The following is a 12,125-nucleotide window of genomic DNA, read 5'->3' as shown; positions in this document are numbered from 1 at the left end:
AGATTGACAAAATGTTTTGATATAATGAAACAGACACGATGTTTTTTGCTGGCTAAAAGATGGAGGGCCTATCTTAAAATGCATCACATCTGAAGCCCTTGCCTAAAAATGCTGTGTAGATGCTACCAGTCAAAAATGTGAAAGGCATTTTGTTTCATTGACAAAAAATGTCACATCTTAAAAGGCTCTCATCACTTGCTGGGCAAGAAGGGTGCTGGTATCCGAATATTTGTTACTGAGAGCTGTTACGAGTTACATGCTTCAAGTTGGTCAGTACTAAAAAGATACACATTTGTGATCTTTAAACACGTTGCATTTTAATATAAACTCAAGGATAATGGCAACGCTAAACATAGATTGCAACGTATGTTGCAGATGATAAGAAATATTGAGAGATCTTTGTTATTCATGGAATATTTTGGCAAAAGTAACACTGCGCGAACATTTTGAGCATCGGCTTTTGGTTATGCAAGTGAACTTAACGATGAAGGGTTTTTGTGTCTCGTCATCTTGATATGCTCGAACAAATCAAGAGCAATGTGCACACTCAACTCAAATGAAAAGGAACAGCTGAAACATGCCAGAGTAGCCCATTTGGTGGCTTTAATGTAGAGTACTGGATTGTAATTTGGCAGAGATTTTAACTTATACGCTGCCAATCGAGGAAAACTAATGGTGCAAATGAGTATGAGTGGCAATCAATGCACAAAAGGGGAACGTAAACCATTCTATATGATTCAACTGTGCGGTAGATATACGCTCAATGCTAATAAAGATTCATATGGACTGTGAATCCAATGCAGGGTATATTATCGCATCAACTTTATTTGTCTAAATGACAACATCCGATTACAAATAATGGCATCAGACCACAAAAAAACCAAAGTGACTAACAGCACTGTGGGTGGTTGCTTAGTGTCTGCTGGAGCCAAGGCACGTTTTAGGCCCAGTAGCCCCAAACAGCTGCTGTGGGAATCGGATCCTCAGTCCGTGTGTTGGTAAGCACTCGCCATCGCTCCTGTCAAGCAGAGGACAACGTTCAACATTTCTGTTGGGCACAGCAGAAAAAAAACACCCGCCAATGGGTACTAGGGTCATTAAATGTTGAGCAATATTGACAATACTGGCTCCTGAAAAAAAGAAATATATTAGTTGGAAATTTGTGGCAAGGAAACGACGACAAAGCATTTGGAATTATATACAGTACCTTAAACTCTTTTGGGTCTTTTCCCCTGATGAGTGCCTTCCTGTTTATAACCAATTGGGGGGACCCATTTGAGGAACAGTACTGCTTTAGCAAGGTAGACTGGGACAAACAAATACAAAAAAATATTGGACAACCAATAAATGATGTGCTAATTTAAATGTGAGAAAATTACTCTACAAAGTGCGTTATGGTAATAACACGATTTATTCTGAACTAAGTCATAAAAACGTGGCACCTTTAAAATCCAAGTCAATGGCAAAGATGGTCCTGACATCTGTTCATTCACGGATTTATTTAAATTCCTTATAGAGAAAAACAAATCCAAGCCAAAACATCTGAGGCACATTACTAAATGCATATTGAAAATGATAATTTTTATTTTATTTAAACGTCACAATTTTATCAATGACCTGCACAATTGATGGAAAAACACTCAAGCTATGAAGTGACAGTAGATTAGATCCAAGATGAGACTGCAATGATTCAACAATGTGATATGACCTATTACCTGCCAAGCGAAGTGCCTGCACAAATTGTTGCTTGACATACAGGTTAAATTAAATCGCTAATGTAAGTTCTGGTCAAAAGTAAATTGTACTTGTAATGATTTAAAATATTAACCAGGAAAGAACGGGTATTTAAGACATTTCAATCATGTAATTTATCGTAACATTCCTTGAAAAAGAGACATGCACCTCAAAATGATAATAAAAGTTCTGTGAACCATATTAAAGTTCATTGGTGGCCCTGAGAAAGTGGCTTAAATGTCACATACCTATGACAAAACCAGTATCTCCATAAGACAACCACTATTAATGTCCTAAAATATTGAACCAATTTTATCAAATGCAAATAGACAACGGATTGGGATTTCACTCACAATGTGATATTTTTGGGGGCGGTGGCATTCTGTCAATAACAGCCACCTATATTGCTTAACCATTCTCACCTTGTCTACACAACAAGGGGCCCACGGCCAAGGTCAAAATTCCCAATTCATGTACCTCTGACAATCAGTTTTGGTTTACTGGCCCTGGGTGCTGGTTATTCAGCATACCATTTACAAAATCCTAGCAAGTTGACACGAGTCCCGTTTCAAAATAACACAATGGATGAGCGTGGACACCATTCCATCTCAAAAGGCTTTCCACTCTTATGTCAAATAAAGTAACCGAACCAAACTATGAAAATCCCACTGCAGTTGCAGAGGTTACATACAGGGACAGCGGTGTGTGGAGGGTATGAAGTGCGACAAACCATGGCGTCGTCGCTCATATCCGTCCGATTTCTCGCAGCTTGGCCACCAGCTGCTCGGTGGTCTCCACCTTGATGCCGGCCTGCCGCTGGGGTGGGTCCTCTACGGACAAAATTTCCACCCGCGATGCCATGTCCACACCTAGATCCTTCGGGGTGACCATGTCAATCTTCTTCTTTTTCGCTTTCTGTGAGCACGGGAAAAAGCCAGAGATACGTTTAAGGATTGCTTCTGAATGCCAATTTAGTACACGTTAGTTCTGAGGTTAAAATCCTCGGGAACCACAGCCTACGCTAAAACTAAATTTTCTTCGCGAAGTCGTATGTTCTCATTTGTAAGCAATGGGTTTTTTTTTATGTTTTACAGTAGGTATATAACGATTTATTGATTAATAGACTAAAAGTGGTTGTTCCACTCAAGATGAGCACATCCAATCGAGTAGAATTTACAAAAATGATATTCTCATGTTACATTTAGAAGAGTGAACAAAACTGATGAGACCAAACCATAAGAAATAATACAAACGAGACAGTAAAGACAGATAAAAAAGGATAAATTATTTTAAACCGCCAATCACGACAATTTATTGAATCACGTGGAGTGGGTGGTGATGGGGCGGTGAATCATCTGCCTATTTCACTATTTTACAATTGAAACTGACAAGAAGCAGTATAATGATGGCAGGCCTCAGCAGGTTGCTTTCGCCAGAGCGAGATTACCATGATGTTGGGCAGGGTGGCGTAGCGCGGTTCGTTGAGCCTCAGGTCCGCTGTGATCACCGCCGGCATGTTGATCACGATCGTCTCCAGCCCACCGTCAATCTCGCGTACTACCTTCAGCTTGTCACCCTCCAGGTGGATTTCAGACGCAAACGTGCCCTGCAGATAGCAAGAGCAACATGGGTGCTGGGGTTACGGCGAGGGTGGAACGACTGATTAATTAAGCTCACAGTACACGAATTGACTGAGTGTTTATCCGTATAATAAGCTGTACGTAACAACCAACATCTACTTGCATTTGTAATGCACCCATAATTTAACAAGTGTATTGGGTTACCACTGCAGCTACTCGAGGTGCAGGCATTCTTCAGTGTGAAATAGAATATTTTTTTTTATCAAAGTGGGACCCTGAATCACGACAATTAATCGATTCACCAGGGAAATTAAACATTCTAACTGGTTACTATCATCTTTCCTTTGTTCTCATCTCTTCAGAGAGACTTGAAATCCCAACATCATTACTGTTTCAAAACAGTTTGATAACATTGCATAAATTAAAAAAAAAATTGGTGGAAAATATAAAATGTAGGTATGCATATAATGTAATGTTATCACATTTTTGTTAATTAATGACATGCACTCAGAGACAGCACTGACGCGACATCGAGGTTGCAGTACCTGAGGCCAGTCCAACAGAGCTGCAGTCATCTGACCTGTCTCATTACAGTCGTCGTCAATAGCCTGTGGAGCAGACACGATTATGCTGACTTGAGCGACTGAATTCCATAAACACACAAATGACTTAACACCAGTATAACAGCTCTTCCCGCGGCCATATTACATAATACACAACTCATGCAACACCACCACGGATCTTCCATCAACAGCAGCGACAACATTTTTAGACCATGGAGCACAGCAAAAACTGGCACCATTTGAGGAGGCCAAACTTTAGGTGTATCACTTGAGATAACAAAACTCCGTTGGTATGGATTTTAATTAATAGACAAAAGTAAATTGTGCAATTATACACTTATTTTAAACATTACACAATTCACTTTTATGAAACAAACAGTGGAGGGGGAATGGGGGGTGGAGCAGTTGCGCAGTGTTTAGTGCAAGAAAAATGAGTTTGATTCCTGCTATCACTCCCATCGGTAACGACTGGTCAAGTATGGTCAATGGACTGCTGCAACCAACAGTGCGGAGAAACGTTCATCCAGCAGTTCAATTGACTTTGGACTGTACGTTTATTTTTTTAAACACGTAGAATTTATCACTTTAGGTTGCAACTGACAAGTGATATATCCGACCTCCGCAGACAGAATACAAGAGCGCTGCAATGTTTCACTTCAAACTCCTGTACGACCGCCACACAGGTACAATGAACGCAAGCCACTCCATCATCCTACCTCATGCCGCCTCCACGCACCTGTTTACCGAGGATCACGAGATTGACGTCCTCCTTTTTGGCGAGCGCCGCCAAGATCTTGGAGACCTGCAGGGGCCCCATGGCCTCGTACTCCTTGCCCGACACGTTCACGTGGATGCCCCGGTCGGCGCCCATGGCCAACGCCGTGCGAATCGTCTCCTGGGCAACTCGCACGCGCAACCCGGCGTCGCCTATTAAACCCAGTTCGCCTGGTAAGAGCGCAGCGGAGGAGCGGAAATTGAGCCCAGCAACGAGTTTCATTCACGGCTATGGCTAACGTCAGCGGCGAATTGTCTGAACTGACCCTTCAGGCCTCGTTTACCGATCCACGCTGACTAGGGTAGTGGAGTATGGTCAACCCCCATGGCATGAGGAGGCTTTCATTTAGTAGTGGATTACACTCGGAAAGAGGAGCTGCGCCGGTCGAGAGCACGAATCTTACATTGCATGAGTTAATGTATAATTTCCACCAAACCATGAAGCCTTTTTCCAAGGTTTTCATCCACCACCAAAAACAATATCAACACCAAAATCGAAAAGCATCCACAAAATGAACAGATAATATGTTCCACTGTGGAGGGGGAGCAAACAGCACGCTCGCCAACAAATCGCAAGCCCTACCCCGAACCCGTATGAACCAGCGAATCGGCGACAAGTACTAACTCTCTCATTTACTAACACATTCCTGCGGAGGGAGCTGGTAGGAACGTTGGGTTGCTCGGTCAATGGCCAGGGTCAACGGCGGCGTGGTGTATTCCGCAAATATGTTTGACTGTGAGGGCGGGCACAAGCCGGCGTGACTAGGTTAAAAGTTGAGTTTTATAAGGGCACCACGGAGTGACCAGCCCCTCCCCACCCAGCCCCTCCCCACCCTCCCCACCCAGCCCCTCCCCACCCAGCCCCACCCCATCCAGCCCCTCCCTACCCTCCCCTCCCCACCCAGCCCCTCCCGACCCTCCCCTCTCCACCCAGCCCCACCCCTCCCATTTTTGGATGCACAACGGACATACACAATAATCCCCTGTGGGCTGGTGTAACCAGGAGGTTCCTACCAGTATAACCCTACTCCTAACCAATCAGCAGCCCGCCATTGTTACTATCCCTCTCACTGACCATACCCCTGTTCCTGTTGTATCGGAAGGGTCCCGTTCCACTGTTAGCTTTTAAGCTTCGGCGTTCACAGCACTTGCATCCCCTGCGAAGTGCATGTGTCACGACCGCATGTGGGGTGGGGGTTGGCGGCACCATCGCGGCTTCCGTACCTGGCACTGCTGGGGACCACAGCTCACGGCCACGATCTCCTTGGCCAATTTCTTCTCCTTGAGGCGGACGGCCTCCTCCATGGCGATCTCGCAGAATGGGTTCATGGAGTGCTTCACGCCATCTGTCACCACGCCGGTCTTGTCGGGCTTCACGCGGATCTGGCGAAGCGTGGCAGCAGGTTGCACACACGGCTTATAGAGGGTCCACACCGGCCACTCATCATTGACAGGGCCCACTAATGGTTATAAATGACCGACAAATGTAGTATGTGGTAAGTACAACGGATATTTGGAAAATATGCTAAATAGACATAAGTTAAACACCAATGTTTGAATTTTGCAACTCAAAACACGTATCGCGACAAACCGAAAATGGCCACCACAGCTGTTGTAGGATGAAGCTGTGAAGGCCCTTTAGCCCAAAACCTTTCATAGGAGTCGCACTAACTGTGCAGCAATCGTCATGATTTTCATCAGCTGGATTAACGTCAAAGCTGACAATTCCACTTCAGGATTGCTACATTAGGGCCATCCATTTAGTACGTACGCATGGAGGGGGGAGGGGGGAATGAAGCCTCGATATTTGTCTACATTGGCCTTCAAATGAGTTAGATAGTCCGGCGGTGGACCATCTGTTTGTTTAAACACGTTAATATTATTAATCCTTGATCGTTTCTGCGTGGATTAAATATCGGTCGTTCTATAGGATTCGGGGGGGCGGGGGGGTGTGTCAAGCGTACATACGCAGGTGGGGGTGTAAAAAGTACGGGTGCGTACATGGAGGTGGGCAGGGGTCAGGTTATGACAGATTTTTGCGTACGTACTAAATGGATGGCCCCTTAGCTTTTGCACCTGATTGTAGAATATTCTTTAAAGATTAATGTTTTTCCCCCCGATAAATTGTATTTTTTACTTGTGTTGTTTTTTTGTAAACTCACAAGTGAAAGGAAGATTCGAGTTATAGAGGGGAAGATAGGGTATACACTCACTGGATTTCCATGTTAATAGTATTTGTGTTCATGTTTATAAACGGCAGCTGACCTAAGGCAGGGTTTAAACAGCACACCGTAAATAGGTCGCATTTACTTAAGAGCATATGCTCAGCGCCTGTGATCTGTACGCAGATACCCAATACAACAAGGTGATTCAAGATTCTCTCCGACACCAATCCTCATGCTCCACCACAATTTAAGTATCCATAATTGCAAATCATCACGAGAATGATTACAACATGCGGTGACTTACTTTGCATGAAAAAACTACAACAGTGAACGAATGAAGGTGGCCCCGTGCATGGTGAAGCATCAGCACTGAAATTTTAGTTTGTTGTCCGTCCCTAACACCGATTAGCACGGTTGCCTAAGTACAGTGCGAAAAAAGTTCAACATAGATTGTAAATGCCCAGACATTAAGTTAATACTTTCATTGAAACATGACCACATTGACAGGTATAGTGACAAGTTTAGCAAGCCAGGTTCGACGTTAAAATGCCGATAATGGCATCTACGATTCAGCAGGTGCAGCGCGGATGCAGCAGCTCTCAAACAGTGTGCGCTGCTGCCCCTGTCGTGTCCTCTAGGCCTGGCAACTCTTGTCCTCGCCAGCTACCCAGTACGTAGTTGCTACCAGTGCCAAGTGCAGGAACGTGATCCAGAGATGGGCAGTTAGACAAATTACGCAACTTCAGTCAGTTTTAAAGTAACCATAGTCCTACATGTGTGATGTTATTTATAAGGAAACTATATTTTAGAAGGTACGGCTCGTTTCTGGAATGAGTCGATGGTTTTGCATGCACATAAAACAGAATGCATCATCATCTCAGCGTTGATGAAAATTGCCTGAGTACATCTGAATGCCATGGTATTTTCTGAGCAATTATCCCTAACCAAGATGGGTGGACAACTTACTTCTATCAGCATGACAGTTCTCATTGGTTGAGAATAATATTCCCAAAACGCCACTTCACAAATATATGAATTTTAAAGTGTCCGAGAAGTACAGTATGTCGGAAATCGAGTAATGGTTGCTTCTGATGTGACTCAAAGGGTCGAAACGAATAATATATCTATTTAGTACAGCATTGCGTGATGTGGCACATTTAGCTCCATATATTATATTTGCTTTTTTTAACCACTTTTGTACAGCGGCAGGGCCAACAAACCCCATATTGCACGTTTAGCCTTAAAAAAACTGTTGAGACGAATGCTGCTGGTAAGCACTTATTTAGAGGTCGGTGTGGCCAGAACCACGGCGGGCTGATTTTATTGTTTTATCAGTGCTTCCACCCCACACCAGGTACTTATTTAAGGCTGAGTCGACCTAAGTGAGCCTCAGCCAGGTTCGACGTTAAAATGCCGATAATGGCATCTACGATTCAGCAGGTGCAGCGCGGATGCAGCAGCTCTCAAACAGTGTGCGCTGCTGCCCCTGTCGTGTCCTCTAGGCCTGGCAACTCTTGTCCTCGCCAGCTACCCAGTACGTAGTTGCTACCAGTGCCAAGTGCAGGAACGTGATCCAGAGATGGGCAGTTAGACAAATTACGCAACTTCAGTCAGTTTTAAAGTAACCATAGTCCTACATGTGTGATGTTATTTATAAGGAAACTATATTTTAGAAGGTACGGCTCGTTTCTGGAATGAGTCGATGGTTTTGCATGCACATAAAACAGAATGCATCATCATCTCAGCGTTGATGAAAATTGCCTGAGTACATCTGAATGCCATGGTATTTTCTGAGCAATTATCCCTAACCAAGATGGGTGGACAACTTACTTCTATCAGCATGACAGTTCTCATTGGTTGAGAATAATATTCCCAAAACGCCACTTCACAAATATATGAATTTTAAAGTGTCCGAGAAGTACAGTATGTCGGAAATCGAGTAATGGTTGCTTCTGATGTGACTCAAAGGGTCGAAACGAATAATATATCTATTTAGTACAGCATTGCGTGATGTGGCACATTTAGCTCCATATATTATATTTGCTTTTTTTAACCACTTTTGTGCAGCGGCAGGGCCAACAAACCCCATATTGCACGTTTAGCCTTAAAAAAACTGTTGAGACGAATGCTGCTGGTAAGCACTTATTTAGAGGTCGGTGTGGCCAGAACCACGGCGGGCTGATTTTATTGTTTTATCAGTGCTTCCACCCCGCACCAGGTACTTATTTAAGGCTGAGTCGACCTAAGTGAGCCTCAGAACAGGTTCTGATAAAACCTAGGGGGCACGGCTAATGCATCTTCCAGTGATCTCGGTCAGTCAACCCATGGCACCTGGGTCTGTCCTGCGACCTCCGCCTACCAACGGGCCTTCGACAACTTCACATGGCCTTAAAGTGCACATAGCCTGGCACAACCGTCGTGGTGACATCACCACCACTTTGTTAGGGTTGGTTGTTGCTGATAAAACTCGCCACTGATGTTGGCTCTGGCTCGCGTAGTGCACGAACCATTTATAAACTCTCGCATTAATACTCACTCTCGCATTCTCATACACACTCGCATGCCCTCACACACGCACACTTGCTCTCTGAACTCTCATTCACAAACATATACAGTAGTCACACACACACTCTCGCGCTCATAAAACGAATTTCCACATACAATATAGCCTTTACAGACTGTTGGGGCAAGTGCTGTTTGCGATCACCTATGAAGGCCGGCATGGTACACGAGGGGGTGGGGGGTGGTTGGCCAACACCACGCCCGACCGCCTTTGTCTCCTCAGTGGCGATGTTTTTACACACCGCACCAGGTACTCATTTGAGGCCGAGTCGACCGAGGGGAGGCCCAGGACCGTTTCAGATAATCGTCACCGGTGTTGGTGGCCGTGAGCGGGAATCAAACTCGGATCGGCGGGTTCGTAGCGCAGCGCGCTAACATCCCCCATGCACTACCGCTCCCCTCCCCCCCACACGTACCCATTGACAATGCCGTACGTAACAATCACTCTGTCTCAACAAACAATCCTTCCACACACAACCCTTCCACACACAACCTTCGTGTGGATACCACCGATCATCCCCATATCCACCGCTGCCCGGCACGAGTCCTCCTCCTGTTTTCCCCTCCACATTTATAAACGCGCGTTTCGATTGTTTCGATTATTTCGCTTCTAGACATTTCCACGTGATAAGCCACTTCGTAGAGCTATCATTTCTGACAAATAAGCTAATCGCTAAGTGGGCTTTCACCGAGTAATATATAACAGTTTCGCTTTATTTGAATAGTATATTTATTCGTGATTTGTTTACCTGTCCTATACTTTGAACTCCTATCGTGGGGTTTTTTTTTGCCTTGTTTGTTGTTGTTACATTCCGGACCAGTCCCGACTGGACATGTGAAAAAAAGAGCTTTACGGCTCATCGGATTCCTTGAGTATAAATACATCATTCGGATTCAGGTGACGCTAGACAACTCCCGCAGGTGAGGGTCAACCTCGGAATCCCGGGGCCATAGAGACAGCGGGCAGCCCCTATGACCTTTGGAGGGCCCTCAGACCATGGTCAGGAGAGAAACTAGAAAGCTGAGGAGAGACCCGGTACCTTCATACAATACTATGAACCAGAAACCCAAAGCTGGGATTGAGCTAGATAGGAGAGGGACCTAAACACCAAAAAAACCATACAACCCTCAGAAGAGGGATCAGGACCCTGGGTAAGACCGGAGAAGAGCCAACAGTCCAGGGAGGGGTTGAGATCATGACCCTAGGGGTATCCTCGGGCTCCGATCCTATCCTCTCGTGGGTCTGGGTCGGGGCCCTCCCGGGTTTCTCCCTCTCCAGCCCGGGCCCGCAGTGAAGGTCAGGGGACGTGCCGGTCTTCTGGGCAAAGTGGGGTAGCCGCGTCTCCCCTACCCCCCCACACACACCCCGAGATCCCCCAACCATGATTCGACCTCGACACCCTCCCCTCCTCCTCTTGGTCTCCGCGGCTCCTCTCGCCTGGAGAGCGGCGGGGGGAGGGGGCGGAAACGCCACCGCGTCAAAAGTCCCGCCGGGTACCTTGACGGCGTAGTCAATGACTCTCTTCACCCCGACCAGGACGCGCAACGCCATGACGAAGTTGCCGCTCCTCCTGACAGCAGCGCGTGCGGACTTTGACCCAGTTACGTCACTTCCTGTTATAGACACGCCCCCCTCCACCCACCGACCCCCTCCACCCACCGACCCCCTCCACCCACCGACCCCCTCCACCCACCGACCCCCTCCACCCACCGACCCCCTCCACCCACCGACCCCCTCCACCCACCGACCCCCTCCACCCACCGACCCCCTCCACCCACCGACCCCCTCCACCCCCCCTCGCCCAATACGCTGAGACGATCGGAATGCGGGGACTCCTCTACTTACGAACGTCCGACTTGCGAGCTTTCAGAGATACGAACAAACCTGCTACGTTAAGGCCATTTGTATGTCCGGGGCACCGAGAGTCGTAAGTTCATCCGCCGCGCAATAGATGGCGGTGGTTGTTCGGTGTCATTACCCAGCATTTCTGCCTCGGCAGAACATAAAGAACCAGTTATAGGAATAGGTTTTACCCTTTTAACTGGCACAAAAACTTACACCTTTATTCAAGGCATCATGTTTGCAATAACCACAACACAAGCAGTCAAAATGCAAACAAAAAAGACAACTCTGATAATAATATGCACTGTCCTTGAATTTGATTGGTCCACACCCGAGACTAGGCTCTATTATTATTATCAGAGTTGTCTTTTTTGTTTGCATTTTGACTACTTGTGTTGTGGTTATTGCAAACATGATGCCTTGAATAAAGGTGTCAGTTTTTGTGCCAGTTAAAAGGGTAAAACCTATTCCTATATCTTGTTACTGGCAAAGGAGGTCTCATAATGTAAAAATAAAGAACCAGTGTCATCTACATTTGCAGAACGTGAAGAACCAGTGGCATCTACATCTACAGGCGATTATACAACTTTTAAAGCCATTCCCCGTGTTTAGTGTACATGCTGTAAAACACGTTTGGAATCGACAGCAGTAAAGTTGAACAAATGAACTTCCGGACTTCTGGAATATAACTCGTTTGTAAGTAGAGGAGTCATTGTATTTATTTTTACTGGATGAATCCGATGAGCTATAAAGCTATTTTTGTTACAGATGTCCAGTAGGGGGCGGGTCAGAATGTTTAAAATATACTGTACAGATAAAACATAACAATTTTTTATCCTATCAGGCAAAGCCCACTGAACTATTAACTTATTTTTCAGAAGCGACCTGGACACAAATGATAGCT

General features: G+C 45.6%; 1 protein-coding gene across 2 annotated transcripts; it reads right to left on the bottom strand.

Annotated features, from left to right (window-relative positions):
* Positions 1-807: 807 nt before the first annotated feature.
* Positions 808-11,011, bottom strand: ETFB (electron transfer flavoprotein subunit beta). 2 transcript variants are annotated; one of them, XM_032978962.2, is made up of 7 exons: positions 10,877-11,011; positions 5,876-6,034; positions 4,614-4,772; positions 3,860-3,922; positions 3,182-3,340; positions 2,465-2,649; positions 808-1,048 (listed from the first exon to the last, which is right to left on the bottom strand). In XM_032978962.2, the coding sequence occupies exons 1-6, from the start codon at positions 10,928-10,930 to the stop codon at positions 2,479-2,481; spliced, it is 765 nt and encodes a 254-aa protein (XP_032834853.1). In that variant the 5' UTR covers positions 10,931-11,011; the 3' UTR covers positions 808-1,048; positions 2,465-2,478. The 2 variants fall into 2 exon arrangements, with proteins under 2 accessions (XP_032834853.1, XP_032834846.1); XM_032978955.2 differs by having other exon boundaries at positions 808-1,018.
* Between the last annotated feature and the right edge of the window lie 1,114 nt (positions 11,012-12,125).

Source organism: Petromyzon marinus, chromosome 3 (genome assembly GCF_048934315.1).
Source record: "Petromyzon marinus isolate PM22_M1 ecotype Great Lakes invasive population chromosome 3, UKy_Petmar_22M1.pri1.0, whole genome shotgun sequence".
Lineage (NCBI taxonomy): Eukaryota > Metazoa > Chordata > Hyperoartia > Petromyzontiformes > Petromyzontidae > Petromyzon > Petromyzon marinus.
The sequence above is the reverse complement of the archived record's forward strand: the minus strand, read 5'-3'. Positions and strand labels throughout refer to the sequence as shown.

Excerpts from the sequence above, each read along its gene's own strand:
- ETFB (XM_032978962.2), bottom strand. The coding sequence starts at position 10,930 with ATGGCGTTGCGCGTCCTGGTCGGGGTGAAGAGAGTCATTGACTACGCC. Across the intron at positions 6,035-10,876 it reads TCATTGACTACGCCGTCAAG|ATCCGCGTGAAGCCCGACAA; the intron begins GTACCCGGCGGG and ends ACGCTTCGCCAG. Across the intron at positions 4,773-5,875 it reads GTGGTCCCCAGCAGTGCCAG|GAGACGATTCGCACGGCGTT; the intron begins GTACGGAAGCCG and ends CGAGTTGCCCAG.